An 18,826-nucleotide genomic window follows, 5' to 3' on the forward strand; every position below is an offset into this window, starting at 1 on the left:
AAGGGGCTCCAAGATGATTTTGCTCCTTAGGCCTCAAAGGTGCAAGTTCGGCTCTACTCGTGGGAATAGGTAGGAGGGGAATTTGTAGTTTCTCCTGTACTATGAACGTTTCTTTCCATATGTGCCTGTTAGTGCTCTCTTTCATTTCCTTCTTGCCATATAAAGAAGTTAATAAAAAATAAGTCAGTAATATGGAACACCAATAGTCTATACATTGTAATAGAATTAAGCTTTCTCGCTAAAGGTTTTGCGCTACTGAAAATGAAACCAAACGCTCAATGCGTCCTCTAGCTGTGACAGGTAAATCCCCTGAATGTAGGTTGCGCATGCGTAGTTGCTAATGCTCTACGTATGTATTAATGCTAGTACATATTTGTTTAATATGCATTTACTTAAGCAAAAATGAAGGAATGCATATACTTTCTGAGGTTCTGATATACTCAGAAGTGATAAGCACATGAGCAAATATACCAGATATGAGTCCCTTAGGGGCGGTGAAATGTTCGTTACCTCGCATGCTGCGTTTGCTGGAGACCAATAATGAAACTCGGCCTGGTCTTTTGACGGCTGTGGAGGGGAATTCCCTAACTTTGATCCGTATATACAGTACGGTTCCGTGGTATCAGCGCAGTAACAACTTCGGCGGGCGTTAGGTACACTTGTTTTATGAGAATTCAGACTTTATACAGTATTTTGTTTGAAAAATACAGTATTTTGAAAAGAAATTTTTCATCGGTTTGGCAAGTAAGTGTCATTGTAACTATAATTAAGTTCTAGTTTCGTCACCGCTCATGCTGCGTTTGACGGAGACCATTAAGGAAACTTGGCCTGGCCTTTTGACGGCTGTGGAGGGAAATTCCCTGACTTTGATCTGTATATGCAGACGCGGTAGGGTGGATAAGCACAGTAAGAACTTCAGCGGGCGTTGACGTGGAAAGATAGTTGGGTGCACTTGTTTTACGGAAATTCAGACTTTAAACATTGTATTTGGAAAAGAAATTTGCCAATCAGTTTGCCAAGTAAGTGTCATTGTAACTATAATTAAATTTTAGTTTCTTTTTATTTAATAAGACGAGATTTTATGATGCGAGTTTCAGTTAGAATACCTTATGTTGCAGCCATATTATGTGGAGGAGGAATGAAAGTTTATTTAGTATTAATTTTAATTAATTACCGCCATAATTCCAATATGTGCAAGAAAAAGAAAACGCAGGTGTAAACAGAACATCATTATATAAAGTAAACACAAAAAAAGCTGGACGGATTCTAAAAATAGAAGAAATCTCTGTTAAAAGCAGGATGTTTGGTCACCTTATTTTGAGTTAAGAAAAGTAAATATCGATCCGAGCTCGGTTTGCCGGATCTTTTACCTTTTCACGTAAAAGGTCTCGTAATTTTATATAATTTTACACTTGCTTAAAATGCATATTGTCCTCTTTTTATTTTATAATTTCTGGGTCACGTACTGACGGTCGCTCTGCAGTTCCGATGTGAGGGTTGATCCTTAGCAGGATGTAGCGGGTACAATTCCCCAGGCCTCGGACTGAATAGAGCTCCAAATCCCAATTGCGGGGGGGGGGGGGAAGTTGCCTCAACCTAACTAATGAGAACTCCTTAGCTAGGTTGAGGCAACTCCCCGGCCTTTCTTTGAAATTGTTTTTGATTGATATGTGCAATGATTTATTAGAGAACATAAAAACCAATCTGTAACTTCAGAAAACTAACCTGGAACTTGGAATAGCTTTAGAAGTAAATGGCATCTCAGCAAGGCCACATGAATTTGCAACGAGTTAGTTTTTAAAAATTTGAAAAACAGCGATCAAAATGTTTTAAATGCTAAATAGAAAAGTACTGATAAACATATAAAGAAACGCAGAACGTTTGCCGATATTGATCCTTGTACTGATATGACACTAAATTGTCAGAAATTCATTGTGGAAACGTTTCTGCTTGTAATTAATAAAATAGTTGCCAATTGGAAAGGTGTGGAAACAGAAGCTAAGAATTTTTATGCCAAAATCAGAAATGTGCCTTGTTTTTATAAAAATAAAATTATAATTATATATTGAGATTAATTGATATTTTGAATCAATTTTAATATTAATTAATTTATATTTATAAAAAAATATCACTGAGATGGTAGGTTTATATAAAATGAGGCTTTCAATAATAATTGTCATATTTTTAAAATAAATTATAAATTCAATTATGCTAAGTATATAACTCCATTCGGTGTTCTATGATGAATTTGCACCGAACCAACTTAAAAAACACTTAATAAAAATAATAAACACTTACAAAAATGACATTGATGCTGATAAATTTAAAGGTGAACGTATACATTTTTAAAAATTTTCTAAGGTGGAAAATATTTTAAATATGAAAGATACGTATAATATTATAAATTAAGGTTTGAGATCTTTCCTAACGTTGGAACTATTCTTAAAATATTTTTAACAATCCACGTAACAAATGCAAGTGGACAATTTTCGATATTAAAATAGACCAAGAATTATTTAAGGAGTAATTTAATACAAAATAAAATGTCCGGCTCATCTTTATTATTATTTATTGGAACAGAATCAAGGAACTTAATAAATTATGATGTTAATTAATTGACTTATTCGCAATGACAAAGACCAAAAAAAAAGTTTTTAGGTTTATTTACAGTGTTGGTGAGAAATAATACCTTATTTGTGATTATTATTTAATTATTTTTTTTTTTACTGGGATTGATAACAGCTATTCTTTGTGATCTGTAATTATATTATTGTTTATATTATCGATTCTTGTGTGTGATTTGAAGGTTATTAATTATTATTTTATTAAGTATTATTTTTATTCTTTGTGATGTTTTACTTTTGTGAATATATTACCTGATATAAGTATGCATACATGTATTATTTGATGTTATGAATTATGATATTAAAAAGTTTTTTTAAAAATAAATTTAATATACCCAAAACTACAAGGGACTCCAAGATGATTCTGCGCCTTAGGCCTCTAAAGTTGCAAGTTGGGCTCTACTCATGGAGGTAGGGAGGAGGGGAATTTGTAGAAGGGGAATCCTCTGATCTGAATGTTTCTTTACTTATGTGTGCTTGTTAGTTCTCTGTTTCATTTCTTTCTTGTCATATCAAGGAGAAGTTAATAAAAGGAGAAGTTAATAAAAATAAATCAATAATATGCAACACCAATAGTCTATACTTTTTTAAATAGACTTTAGATTTCTCTCTAGAGGTCGCCATGGAAAATGAAACCAAAAGCTTTAATGTGTACTCTGACCAATGATAGGTAAATCCCCTGAAAGTAGCGCGCGCATGCGTAGTTGCTGCTACTCTACGTATGTAGTATTTGTTTAATATGCATTTACTTAAGCCAAAATTCAGTAATGCATAAACTTTTTGAATTCCTGATATACTTAGACGCGACAAGCACATGAGCAAATATACCAGATATTTAAATAACGAAAAGAAATGTTATGACACTGTTCCCAGAGGTTCGCCTGAAGGTTATCTGAGAGCTAGGCCATCAAAGAAAAACTATACACAATTCAGTGGCCACGTACACTATCTACTCAAGAAACAATATTATCATGGCGTAGGCAACAGTTTATCACATATGATATAACCTATGGAATTGAATTTTCGATTTAAAACCAGCCTGAAAAATGTGTTAATCCATTTAAAACAAACTTAATAGCCCTGCGTAGTAATTCTGTAATTTTAGTTTAATTTGGTTCAAAAGTTAATTTATGTGATCGTAATCCAAACGAAATCTTGCTGATAAACCAAGTTGAATTTTTCAATAAATTCCTTAGTTACAATCACGTCACAGATATTTAATTAATAATTCAGACATCCCTTATTAATATGATTCAAACTTTATTAATCTTAAATAACAGAATCAAATTAACATTATAATAGTAAATATGTTTACATATCAGTAAACTATCAGTAGGGTCGTGCAAATGGGGGATGCATTGGATGTTCCGCACCAGCCCCCCCCCCCCCCCCGATTTAGGGATCCCCAGTCGAAGGAGCCATCAAAGTACCAACATAAATAAACGAGACTCCTTAACTCCTTTTGCATCCGGCCCCCAAGTACCTTTGCACCGCCCTGACTATCAGTTACATTAGTCAGGGTTGCATTGAGTAAAGGGTTAAGAGACCCGGGCGGTGCAATGTTGGTACCGCGCATGCTGCGTTTGCTGTAGACCAATAATGAGACTCGGCCTGGTCTTTTGACGGCTGTGGTGGGGAATTCCCTGAGTTTGATCCGTATATACAGATACGGTTCCGTGGGATCAGCGCAGTAACAACTTCAGCAGGCGTTGGATACACTTGTTTTATGAGAATTCAGACCTTAGGCTGTGTATTTTGAAAAGGAATTTTTTCGTTGCTTTGGCAAGTAAGTGCCATTGTAACTATAATTAAGTTAAAGTTTCGTCACCGCGCATGCGTCGTTTTCCGGAGACAGTTAACGAAACTCGGCCTGGCCTTTTGACGGCTGTGGAGGGGAATTCCCTGACTTTGATCTGTATATACAGATGTGGTAGGGTGGGATAAGCACAGTAAGAACTTCAGCGGGCGTTGGATAGTTAACGTGGAAAGGTAGTTGGGTGCACTTGTTTTTATGGAAATTCAGACGTTAAACTGTGTATTTTGAAAAGAAATTTTTTCATCGGTTTGCCAAGTAAGTGTCATTTTAACTATAATTAAGTTCTAGTTTCTTTTTATTTAATGAAACTGGATTTTATTATGCGAGTTTAATGTAAAACACCTTATGTTGCAGCCCCATTATATGGAAGATGAATGAAAGTTTATTTATTTGCACACACACTGAATTACCATAATTCCAGTGTGTGTGCAAAAAAAAAAAAAAACAACAACACAGGTGTAAACAGGATATAATTTCCAAAACAAATAACAAAATTGGACAGATTCTAAAAATAGAAGAAATGCCCTGTTAAAGCAGGGCACCTTATCTTTATTTTTTATTTGGTCACTTTATCTTGAGTCAGAAAAGTAAATAGCGATAGTTCAGGTGTTGTTTCTTATGAAAGCGTTGCTTCTCTTTCACTCTCACCCCCTCCTTTTAATATCGGTTCGAACTTTGTTTGCCGGATCTCTTATCTTTTCTCGTAATTTTATATACTTTTACACGTTGCTTAAAATGCATATTGTCCTAATTTTATTTTATAAATTTCTTGACCTCGTATTGGCGATCGCTCTGCAGTTTCGACGATGAGGATTGATCCTTAGGAGGATGTAGCGGGTACAATTCCCCGGACCTCCCGTTGAATGGGACTTCAAATTCCAATAAAGGGCACCCCCTTTATTGGACCTAGCTAAGGGAACTCCTTTCTGTCCTTTCCCCCACCATTAATTCTTGCACCCAGGCCTTCTCAATTGTAGACTGGCTCAGGATATACTGCGATCCCCCCCCCGGAGTTGGCAGCCTGCAGTTGCGGAACAGCGCCCCCCACTCCTTCATGCCTGCATAAATGCAGATTGGCTCATGAATGCACACTTGACAAGACAACTACACATATGTTATGAGTAACAAGCTTTGATACAGTTAAAATAATAAGCCCCCCCCCACAAAGATTTGTGGAATTTCTAAATTTCTTTTCAGTTGCTGTAATATGCTAATCTAAGGGAGCAGGGTCTCCCCCATGAGTTATTTTTGATTTTTCAGTGTATGTTAACATACTTATGTGAATATGAGCAATATGCATTTGTGCTGTTGAAATAATAATTTTAAATTTAACTTGTTCATCCCTCTCCTCCCCACACACAAAAAGAAAAATAGAAAAATGAACCAGATCTCAGTGAAACACATGGATTAGGCCCCCAATTTTAGAATTAAAAAAAAAAAAAAAAATTTATTAATATTTTTTAAAATTTTAACTGTTTTTTTTTGTAATGGCCAAATACAAATGCACATATAAGTCAAATATAAATGTTGCATTTGCTATAAATATAATAAATTCACTGGTATGTAACTTTTCACAAGTGATTGGAACATACTTTTGTTGCATTCATTAACAGGCAGGACTAAGAAATAAAAAATATTCACACGTGAATAACATAAGGTGGCAACTCATTGACAAAACTCACAGAAATTATGCACTGTGTTGTTGCTATTTAGTTTCTTCTTTTTTTTTTGGAAATAAAGATACTTCAATGATTTATGGCTATAAGCCAATAATAATAATACAAGCCTACCAGTCAATAATAATAATACAAGAATCATATTAATGCATATATGAATGATTGTTTTGATACTTTTTTTAAGTCAAGGTCAATCCCAAAATGAGAACTTTTCTTAAAAGGAGTGAAAATTATTTATGAATCTAATAATGCAAAACTGTTAATAATAATGCAGAAAAAAAGACAAGCATCCAGTCGCCCTAACTATATTAAAATTTCTGGAAATGCTACTATAACTTGCATTTACAATTAAAATTTTCAGCAGGGATAGGGAGGTGATCATTCTATTGTAATAAGGCTATGGTTAAGCCACATCTGGAATACTGCATACAGGTTTGGAAACCTTATTTTACGAAGGACATGGATCTGCTAGAAAAGGTTCAAAGAGGAACAACAAAGTTAGTTGGGGTTACAACAAGATATTCCTATCAAGAAAGGCAGGGGGTTTCTGAAAATTGTAATGGCTGGAAACTAGGTATCTGCATGGTGACTAAATTGAAGTGTATAAGGCTTTAAATGCTGAATGTTGACCTAGGCCTCCATCTGGCCATGTTGGGCTTGTGCAACTGTATTGTTCAGTTTCTTTCATTGTACAAAAAAAGATTTTTATTCAAAAAGTATTTAAAGATATATGATACTAATTATCTTCTGTTATGAAAATCAACATAACAGAAGATAATTGGTATCATATGTCTTTTACTGTGTTGTTTAAACTCACCTTAAAAACATACAATATAAACTACAACCGCTACAGTCCTTTATATATTCGTAATGTAATAATTTTTTTCATATAAATAAAAGTCAACACATAACTTTTCACTACGCGCTATATATTTGTAAATAAAAGATGTGGGAACATGTCATGCAATAGCAAATCTTATGGCATGAGTTATCATCCTTCCTATATCCATTCTTCCACTAATACTCCTGTCGCCATCTAGTATGTTGGCTGTGTGTGCAGAAAGTAAAAGCACTGAAGAAATCAGTGTGCAGCTTAGAGGGAACCATGAAAGGAACCACAAGGAGGCAGTGATCACAGTGTACTGATGTGGGATTTACCTAAAGATGTAACTACCATCAGGGGTAAAGGGAAGGGTTTTTGATTTTGTAAAGGCGACTACAGTGGTCTCAGAGATTTTTTACGCTCTATACAGTGCAACCAACTGATGATGTTGCCAACCATAAATTCTAAATGGGAAGCATTCAAGGAAGTAATTTTGGAAGCTACTAGGCTTTTTGTTCCAACTAAGAAATACTGCTCTAGGTTTAGGCCCAAATGGATGTCAGATGAACTAATGAGACTCGTGGCAGAGAAGACAAATGCATGTGATGCACATAAATTGTCAGGTGACATGGAAGCCTATGGTAGATACAAGATAGTCTGTAATCAAGTCACAAAGGAGGTTAGGCAAGTGAAGGCAGATTATGAAAAATCTTTGGCAAAGGATGCAAAGAAAAAAGCAAAGACTTCTTTACTTATGTAAACTCTAAAAGGAAGGGGATGAATCAGATTGGCTCACTTGATATCAATGGTTTGACTGTAAATGTTCATTCTCAGATAGCTGCCAAACTAAATGAGTATTTTGCATCTACATTCACACATGAGGAGTTATTCAAGGAGGAGAGGGCCAGATGTTTATCAAACTCTAACAGGGAGTTAAATTATTTTTTAATAACAGAGCAAAGTGGAGGAGAAATTGTTGAAGTTAAACATGAGAAAGGCACCTGGGGCAAATGGGATCCAGTTATATTAAAGGAGGTGGCAAAGGAAGTAAGCAAACTCTTAACCATAATTATGAGAGCATCCTTGGATTCGGGGGAATTCCCCACAGACGAGATGTGAAATTGTATCTCCAATTCACAAAGGGGATCAAAGGGTGACACGAGTAATTACAGACCTATTAGTTTGACTTCCGTTCCAGGGAAAATAATGGGGTCACTGGTTAAAGAAGCATTGCAGGATCATCTAGACAAGACAGCAGTAATAATTCAGACACAGCATGGATTTGTCAAGGGGAAGTCTTGTCTGACCAATTTAATTGAATACTATGACATGGTCACAAAGGAATTGGAAGGAAAAAAATAATTTTGATATCATATACTTGGATTTCAGGAAAGCTTTTGATACTGTTGCACATGGAAGAATACTGTACAAATTGGAGCAGTATTGAATTAAGGGCAAGTTGCTACAATGGATAAAAGGATGGTTGAATGGGAGAAGACAGTGGTAATCAATGGATACAGCTCTACGTGGAGTAATGTTATTAGTGGTGTCCCTCGGTTTGGTGTTGGGCCCATTATTGTTTTGTATATTTATCAATGATATTGATGAAGGTATATCAAGCTTAATGTCAAAGTTTGCAGATAATACAAAGATTGGCAGGGTTGTTAATAACAGTAATGACAGTATGCTGCTGCAACAGGATCTGGAAAAGTTGGGCAGATGGGCTGAGAAGTGGCAACTGAAGTTTAACATTGACAAATGCAAAGCACTGGATATGGGTAGCAGTAACTCCAGAGAAATGTACTAACTGGGTGGTGTTACACTCAGGGTAGTGGAGAATAAAAGAGACATGGGGGTAATTGTTCAGTGAGATGTGAAGTTTTCTGAGCAGTGCAGACAGGCTGCCAGAGTAAGTCATAGGGTCTTGTCAATGATATACAGGAATTTTGCAAGCATGGATAAGGAGGTGGTTATCCCCTTGTATAAGGCAATGGTCAGGATACACCTTGAGTACTGTGTACAGGTCTGGAAGTGTCAATTTAGGAAGGATGTATTGTTGCTAGAACGAGTGCAGAGACAGGCAATAAAACTGGTGAAGGGAACAAAGGGGTGCTCTTATGAAGAAAGGCTTAAATTCTGCAAATTTCAGCCTCTGGAGACTAGGAACCTGCAAGGTGATCTGATTGAGGTGTATAAGGCCTTGAATGGATTGAGCAGGCTCAATGCTGACGGGATTCTTCCTCTTGCTCAGATTGCAAACCTGAGGGGTTTGTAACCTGGAGAACTACATAGATTCAAATTGAGGAAAGACACTTGTAGAAAGATGTGTGGAATTTTGCCTTTAGCCAGTAGGTAGTTGATTGCTGGAAGAAACTTCCATCTGTTGTTGTGGAAGTTGATAGTTTAATAAATTCAAGGCAGAACTAGACAAACATTTGGAATGAATGGATCAATGAAATGGGAAGGGTCTTTTTTTTTTTTTTTTTTTTTTGGCTGATGTTGTAGAAGCTTGCTTTCTTGTATCATGTGCCTCTTCTAATGCTAATGCTAATGCTGAAGGCTGATGCCTTCAAATGCCATTTTTGTTTTGTTATAAAATTAAATTTTACAACAACAAAAGAAATCTGTTAGATAACAACAAAAGATATCTGTCTGTTATGGCAGATATCTGACAGCACCAGAACTCTCACATTTCCACTGCACCCAACCTTCCTCCAGTAGCCTGTGATATCTGTTTGTCAGCCTTTTTACCTGCATGTAATATAACATAACATGCAATCTTTTTGGGGTGATATTTTGCTGTAAGGAAGTTTTCTTTTAATTGTATTATTATTATTAAAAAAAAACAAAAAAACAACCTTTCATTTAGCAATACCGTACAGAATGAGTACTACAATTGATTTTGGGAGTTTAGAGATTATTATTATTATTATTATTATCATTATATTATTTCTCCCTGATTGGGGATTCCACCTTGTAATGGGTATTGCTACCAAGTACACAGGGTGGTTTGTTGTTATGTCTGGCATTACTGTTGGTCAGGGGACTGTCTGACTATTCTACAGGTGTTCAGGATTATGACTTTCTGGAGTTCCTTGTAGGTGTTCGCTGGGAAACCTATTGCTGCTAGGCTGTTATGTAGGGTATTTGGCACCATACTTGTGGTTGACACAATGATTAGGATGGTCGTAACTTGTTGCATATGCCACATCACTTTGATCTCCTGTCTTAGGTTTGTGTACTTCCTATATTTTCCCCATGGGTTTTCTGCAGGTTGCCAGTGTTGGGTACCAGATAGGTAGCCTTTTCCTTCTTGTGTACAAGGGTTATGTCCAGTCTTTTGTGCGGGATTGTCTTATCCGTTATTATGGCTTGGTCCCAATACAGCTTGTGAGTTGGGGGCTCTAGTATTGCCTGGAGTTCATACTTGTAGTATGGTACGCTTTCTTCGATCAACTGGTATTTCCTTGCTTCTGATGTATTATCCCAGCTACCTGGTCACACCTATGAGTGTATTCAGTCTGGGTGATCACTTTGTATTCCGTGGTGATGTGTTGGATCATTTCCGAGGCCAGGTGGCATCATCAACATGTGTCATCGGACACTCTGGGCTCCTTGTGACGTATTTTCTATAGTTTTGGTTCCTGGTATTTTCTATAGTTCCTGGTCTTGAATGGCGAGCATGAATCCTTCAGCCTCAGGAAAGAGCTTCCCACTCGTGAGCCATGCATTGGAAGCAATTTTATCTATGTGATCATGATGGAGATAATTGTAGTGTGTCTTCTCTGCCCATCTTTATTATTATTAGCCATATGGTGCAAGGAAGCCTGAGGCTTATGCTGCACAATTAAAAAAAAAATTCGAGTTACCCAGAGAGAGGGAGGGAGGGGCTTATGCTTTTTGAGTTTCTGGATTTGTGAGCTAAAATGTCAAAAAATTGATTTTTACATTTGAACTCACAAATGTGAGTTTTGATTACCTTTTCAGTTATCACACAAGCTTCTCATTATGAATATAATTATTAATTTGTATAAAATAAAAATAAAATAATGGATTAAATATAATTTAATATTTCTGATAAGAATTGAATTATGAAAATTAAATATAGACATTATCTGAATAGGTAGATTCACAATGCCACGACAAGGACCTAGGCTAATTGAAGATTTTCTAATGCCTTCTTTAATGAACAAAAGATTTGGAGACAGGTTAAGGTGGAGTGATCCTGAAAATAAAATATTTTCTATAAAATGGTGTCATAAAAGTGGATCAAGATGGTCTGCAAATGACACAATAATTTTTCAGGTAGGAAGTTCAATTTGTAGTGTGTATTTTATTTCATCTGGTAAAAGAAGTTATATAGAGTTATATCAATTAATAAACATTTGATCTTTACTAACATATTACAGAACTGTACATTCTAGGAGAGAATAATAGTGACATTTTGGTACAAAAATAAATCATGCCAATATACAATATAATATATGTACACTATATTTATTTATATGGAAATATACACAAAAAATTTTAATCACTGTAAGAATTTATGTATATGCAAGGTCGTGTAAGAGATGGGTGCAAACAGAGATTGAAATGGAAATTTTATGAAACATAATGCTTGTTAATACAATATCTTATTTTTAAATAATTAAGTATGTAAAAAGTGTATAATGGGTGCAGGGTTACAAAATGACCATGCACCCATTTCCTAAGATTACACAGCTCTGTGTTATAAGAAATAAGAAAAAAAATTAGGATTTGTAGAGACATATGATGCAAGAAAGCAAGATTATGCAGCATCAGCCAAAAAAAAAAAAACCTTCCCATTTCACCCCTCTATTCGTTCCAAATGCCTCTCCAGCTCAGCCTTAAATTTATATAGGCTATTAGCTTCCACAACAACAGTTGGAAGTCTGTTCCACCAATCAACTACCCATTGGCTAAAGGAAAATTTCCGCACCTCTATTCTACAACTGTCTTTCCTCAATTTGAAACTGTGCCCTCTCAGGTTCTTAGTCTGAGCAAGAGGAAGAATCCCATCAGCATTCAGCGTGCTCAACCCATTCAAGGCCTTATACACGTCAATCAGATAACCTTGCAGGTGTCTACTCTCCAGGCATTGCAATTTGCAGAACTTAAGCCTTTCTTGGTAAGAGCACCCCTTTGTTCCCCTCACCAAACTTGTTGCCCTTTGTACTCATTCTAGCAACTCAATATCCTTCCTAAAATGAGGCCACCAGACCTGTACACAGTACTCTAGGTGTGGCCTGACCATTGCCTTATACAAGGGAATAATCACCTCCCTGTCCCTGATAGCAAAATTCCTATATATTATTGACAAGACTCCATGACCTGCCCTGGCAGCCCATCTACACTGCTCAGCGAACTTCATATTTTACTGCACAATTACCCCATATCTTTTTCACTTTCCACTTCCCTGAGTGTAGTACTACACAGTTGGTACGTTTCTCTTCGGTTATTGTTACCCATATGCAGTACTTTGCATTTGTCAATGTTAAACTACAGTTGCCACTTTTCAGCCCATTTTTACAACTTATCTAGATCCAGTTGAAGTAGCAAACTGTCTTTACTGTTGTTAATAACCCTGCCAACCTTTGTATCATCTGCAAACTTTGACATTAAACTTGATATACCTTCATCAGTATCATTGATAAATATACAAAACAACAATGGGCCCAACACCGAACCCTGGGGAACTCCACTAATAACATTTGTCCACGAAGAGTAGTGTCCATTGATTACCACTCTCTGTAGTCTCCCACTCAACCATCCCTTTATCCATTGTAGCAACTTACCCTTAATGCCATACCTCTCCAATTTGTACAGCAGTCTTCTATGTGCAACAGTATCAAAAGCTTTCCTGAAATCCAAGTATATGATATCAAAATTATTTTTGATATCATATACTTGCATTCAGTTCCATAGTATCCAATCAAATTGGTCAGACAAGACCTCCCTTTAACAAACCCATGCCGTGTCTTAACTATTACTGCAGTCTTGTCTAGATGACCTTGCAATGCTTCTTTAACCAGTGATTCCATTATTTTCCCCAGAACACAAGTTAAACTAACAGGTCTGTAGTTACTTGTGTCACCGTTTGAACCCCCCTTTGTGAATTGGTGATATTTTTGCACACTTCCAGTCCATGGGGACGCTAAGTCCAAGGAAGTTCTCATAATTATGGCTAAAAAATATAAGTTTTATAAAGTATTGTAAATATAAGGCCAATATAGTTTTTTATTGATTTACAAAATATGAACATAGTGAATGAGATGTAATAAATCAATGTTGACGAACTACATTAAATCATAATAGGGCTACATTGTATCGCATTTGCTTATCTTTTGGCTTCAGGACTGAAATCTTTCCCCACACATGCACACGCGTATGTGCACATATACACACACACACTGAGTATTCATTCAAATAAATAGGTTCTCTGTTGCATACCTTGCAGCAGAGACTGAAGTATTCATTTGAATTGCTATGTGTAATTCCTCCATTCTCTCCTAAGCCAGTCCAAACATGGGCTGCAACCAGTTAGCATCCATTCAAATTGTCTAGCTCCAAACCCACAGCGCCAACTTTTTATCTTCCTTATTTATTCCTTCTGCTGCAATTTTCTGGAACAACCTTCCTTCACATGTCTTTTTCAAAAATTATAATCTGAAAATTCATGTCTAATGTCAACAAGCATATTTTGTTTGTGTTACAACTGGTAATTTCATGTCATCAGTAAATGTTATAAATGAGACTAACAAATTTAAGAAAGTTTTTAAACATATACAGTGGATTCCAGTTATTTGGGCCACCGGTTAATTGGGGGCAGCTGTTTATTTGGGGCAAATCTTAAAAAACAGAAACCAATCGAGAAAATAGCCAGGGTTTACTTTGCTTAATTGGGACAGCATGCCGTTTAATCGGGGCAGGAGACCGCAGCACTGGAGATTACCCTACGATTGTCTCCGACAGTACCACGTGGTTCGGTCGAAATTCTGGAGGTCACAACCATAAAACAATAAAAACAATTAGCAGTCACATGTTTATTGGGCTTTTCTGTTAGTGAAATTTATCATAAACGGACAGTAAACTCGATCTTACTGAATTTGCGATAACACCGACAGCTGGAATTCTGTGGGTTATTATGGTGAAATGTGTTTACACTTCCATGAAACCTTCAATCATATAAAAAAATTAATTTTCAGAATCTTCTCTTCATTCCTATTTTTAAAGCTTTGTAACTCGTTACTCCGTTCTCACTTGCGCGTATTGTGTTACTTGCAATTTGTGTGCTCCGTGTTCTTTGTTACTGATTGCTTATCTTTTTACTGTTTTAAATTTTAACCCCCATCCACAAATGTCAGTGAACAGAAATGTCAACTAGTTCATATGTACATATTAGAGTACGTATTAATTATTCCGATTATCATGTATATTCTTCCGATTTTCACGTATCATTTAATTTTTTAATTGGTAAGGTAATAAAGGGTAAAATTGTGCTTAATATATCTTTGCTTTTATAGCCTGTGGATAATATTCCTCCTATTTTCGCTAATTATAATCGCTGTTTAATAGAATTAAAATTCAATTCACAAATGTGATCACAATGACCGGCGTTTACTACACATTGTATAGGGAACGGTACTTTACTATGTTGAGTTCGTTGTAACGTGATTTGATTGTACAGTGAATCAATTGTAAAGGGGGGTACATTGTATTTTTAACTATTTACGTGAAACTTTGGATAACTGGGGCAGCTGCTTAATCGGGCCAAAATACACTAGTCCCGATGTGTCCCAAATAACCGGAATGGACTGTATTTTGCCAGAATGAATGGCCTAAATTTATATTGTAGTGTGTAATGTTTTACTCTTACCAGTGATCAGAAAATTGTTAATCTCAGATAATTCATCTTATTCTAGATGGATGTATTATTAACCTGTAATCAAGTTGTTGTTGTTGTTATTTGGTTTTTAGGAGCATTAGCAACTAAGGCCATATTGCTCCGGGAATATGTGGTGGCCATTCCCTGACCTTTCCACATCCTCCGTATTTGGTGGTGACGGGCTCGAACCCCGGTCTAATCAAGAAGCGTGTGCTGTAATCAAGTAGAGACATTTTTTATAATTAAGTGGTCCTGTAGCATATTCAGAATATCCCAACTTTATTAAAAGCTTAAAGCTTATAATATATATCTCTATAAATATTTCTTATAATTTTTTTGGTATTAGTATTAGTTGTGGCAACTGATGCAAGAAAGCAAGCTTATACAACATTAATAAAAAAAAAAAAAAAATCCCTTCCCATTTCACCTATCCATCCCCTCCAGTAGTTTGTGTAGTTCTTCCTTGAATTTATTCAAGCTGTCCACTTCTACAACATCAGATGGAAGTTTATTCCTCTTCCACTTTCCTTTCAGGTATCATAAAATTATTTAGCTCCCTGTTAAGAGTTTGATAAATTTCTGGCATCCACTTTCCTAAAGAAATCCTCATGTATGAGTAGATACAAAATACTTAGTCAGCTTGTCAGCAACCTGAGCAGGGAACCACTGTTATTAAGTGGGCTAATGTTATTATGTTATTCATTCCCCCCCCCCTCCTTTTGGTGTTTACATAAAAAAGAAGTCTTTGCTATTTTTCTTTCATCTTTTGACAAAGATTTCTCATAACTTTCACAATCAAGTCACAATGGATATTAAGCTTGCCTAATGTCCAATGTCCATTATGACTTGATTGTAGACTAGTTTATATCTACCATAGGCTTCTATGTCACCTGATATTTATATTTATCCCATGCATTTTTTTTTCTGCCATGTGTCTCATTACATCATCTACCATCCATTTAGGTATAACCCTTGAACAGTATTTCTTGGTTGATATGGAAAGCCTAGTAGTTTCTATGATTATTTCCTTAAGTGCTTCTCATCTATAATTTGCTGATGTCAACGTCATCAGTTGGTCCCACTGTATAGAATTTAAAAACTGTCTGAGATCACTCTAATCATCTTTACAAAAGCAAAAAACCTTCCCTTTACTCTTTATGATAGTTACATCTTAAGTAAATCCCACATCAGTACACTGTGATCACTGTTGATAATCAGATCAAGACTATTGCTCTCTGCTGATAATCAGATCAAGACTATTGCTCTCTGCTGATAATCAGATCAAGACTATTGCTCTCTGCTGATAATCAGATCAAGACTAATCCATGAATGTCTTACTAGTGTTTCAGTGACCAACTCACAAGTTCCAGTCAATAATTGGAAAGTTAAAAGCCTCCATTATAAGATATTCTGACTTTCTCACTCACTCTATTTCTCTGTATAGTTGTTCATTGTACTCATCACAGACATGTCATTAGGCTTCTCAGTGTTATGCTGCCATCAAGCAGTTCGTGCTTGTAGTTTGTCAAGCTTTACATGTTATGGATACTCCTCTTTTAGACACCCAGCATGAAGGATCTTTTTATTATTTTTAAACTGTCAATTTTTTGTATATTTCTTCTCTGAGTTGTAATTTTTTTTATCCCCTCTAGCTTGCATGCTGTACAAGGGGCATTGTAAATAGCAATCAATTGAATAAATAAATAACAGAGCGAATAAAGCTTCACCCTAAATAGAATGGTTAAAAAAAAAAGGAATGCAGAATAACATCTATTATCATGAAAGATTTGTTTATGCATGGTTACTGCACATGCATCATTTCTACTACCCAGGTAGTATGAATGCATTGTTTAATTATATCTCATATTGTGAATCAACCTTCACAATGAGTGGTCGAGGTATTGCACTGCCTTGAATAAGAACACTTCACCAGTGGAAAAGACTAATGTTACTTATTCTTGGCCAATACCACCACCCAGATGGCACCATTTCAAAGCTTGTACGGTGCTTCGAAATGGTGCCGAAACAAGCTTTGTGACGATTGGTGTGTCTGAGTGGTGGTATCCACTGAGAATAAGTAACATTAGTCTTCTCCACTGGTGAAGCTTTACTTATTCACAGCAGTGTAATACCTCGGCCACTCCTTGTGAATCTTCACAAGGAGTGGCCGAGTTGATTCACAATATGAGATATAATTAAACGATGCATTCATACTACCTGGGTAGTAGAAATGATGCAAGTGCAGTAACCATGCATAAACAAATCTTTCACACTCTTTTAGCCAAGAATATTTTTAGATTAAACCGCACACACACACACACCATCAAGCATCTCATATTTTGGAGTTATACTTCATAACTGGGTTGTCACTATTGCAACAGGATACCTGCTCACCCACCGATGAGTAAGCCAACAAGCTTTGAAATGCTGCTTTCTGAGTGGTGGTATCTGCTGAGTATAAGTAACATTAGTCTTCTCCACTGGTGAAGCGTTACTTATTCAAAGTACTGCAATACCTTGACCACTCGTTGTGAAGATTAATTCACAATATGAGATATAATTAAACAATGCATTCATACTGCCTGGGTAGTAGAAATTATGCAAGTGCAGTAACATGCATAAACAAATCTTTCATACTCTTAGGCATTTAACCAAGAAATATTTTTAGATCTATTATTGTATTAAAAGCTCTCAGCTTTGCACTGTATGACTAGTACTAATACAGCAAAGTTTGTTTATTAAAAATATTTTTAAAATAAAAAAGAAAATCGTTTTCATAAATATATATAGATAAGTAAAATTTCCTTAAAAAAAATTATTGCTTTGGTTTAACATTGCAGGAATGGGATAAACTGAAAGGCCATTTCAGGCCAGAAAGTAAAGATTACCTCATGGAAAGTAAACAGAGGTTTCGAGCTGCTCTCTATAAAAGTGAAGAAATAAATGGACTCAAATCTCCCTCAAAGGACACTAAATTATACCAGATAGTTAATTTTGGTATGTATTAAGTTCTTCACAATATAGTAATCATGTACTATTATAGCAATAACTTGTAATAAAATTTTTGAAATGATTCTTTCATGAGCAAGCAATAATTCATTTTTATTCTTGTACATATTGTTTGGTATTATCAAAATAACTTTATCATTGTGTTTGTTATTTATAATAAAGAAAGTAAGGGCTGGCTATGGTCATGGGGTAATATATGTAGATGTATAGTGTGAGAGTTGGCTTGTATTTATCACATAAAATTGTGCAACCAATTATTAACTGTTGTGCTGGTATTTCAGCTGCAAGAAAGTGGTTTTGGCGAAGTTGTTAATCTCTCTGTGGTTCTGTGGGCCTCTTTCTATGATATTACAATAACCTTTTAGTTTTTACAAAACCATAGAAAGAGGAATACAGGTAAGCTTCTCATAAGGCTGTCAGTGCACACCTTCAAAACTTGATAATATGTGAAATAGAATTGTGCAGAATATAAATTTTCCATTTTGTAAATATTATTACTTGTGATTATGTTCTTGGGGGAAGACCCTTGTAACAAAAATTGCAGTGTTCTGCACGTAAACACTAAACTATCACAACCTCTTAGACTTTTATAAAGTGTGTTATTGTAAAACTATTGTGCCAGCCAATAAGAATAGTAGTATTCTTAATTTTATAATGCTAATGAGCAAAGCATTATTTCTGACAGATTGTATCAAGGCATTATGCTTAAAATTTGAACTTAATAATTCATTTACAAGTATATAAGAAATTGTGGCGAAGGTAAAGAAAGCCAACACGAGAACGACGAGAAATGTCGGATAACTTATGTGGAAAATTAGTTTCCCGATACGGCACTCTAGCACTGCACACTCGGTAAACAGACGGTAAGTGTTATCGGTCTGGAGCAAAGTCGAGAACGATATATTGATTGGCAGGTAGGCATGGCAAACGATGTGCTGATTGGTCGTGAACACAACACACGATAACATCGGT

The 18,826-nt window shown here is 35.7% G+C and overlaps 1 protein-coding gene across 1 annotated transcript; it reads left to right on the top strand.

Annotated features, from left to right (window-relative positions):
• The first annotated feature begins 941 nt into the window (after positions 1 to 941).
• Positions 942 to 17,853, top strand: LOC150082843 (uncharacterized). Its single transcript, XM_090378295.1, has 3 exons — positions 942 to 1,019; positions 11,063 to 11,244; positions 17,686 to 17,853. The coding sequence occupies exons 2-3, from the start codon at positions 11,074 to 11,076 to the stop codon at positions 17,851 to 17,853; spliced, it is 339 nt and encodes a 112-aa protein (XP_090234421.1). The 5' UTR covers positions 942 to 1,019; positions 11,063 to 11,073.
• The last annotated feature ends 973 nt before the right edge of the window (positions 17,854 to 18,826 follow it).

This window comes from Mastigoproctus giganteus, chromosome 7 (genome assembly GCF_048544385.1).
Source record: "Mastigoproctus giganteus isolate SK-2022 chromosome 7, ASM4854438v1, whole genome shotgun sequence".
In the NCBI taxonomy this organism is placed as follows: Eukaryota; Metazoa; Arthropoda; class Arachnida; order Uropygi; family Thelyphonidae; genus Mastigoproctus; species Mastigoproctus giganteus.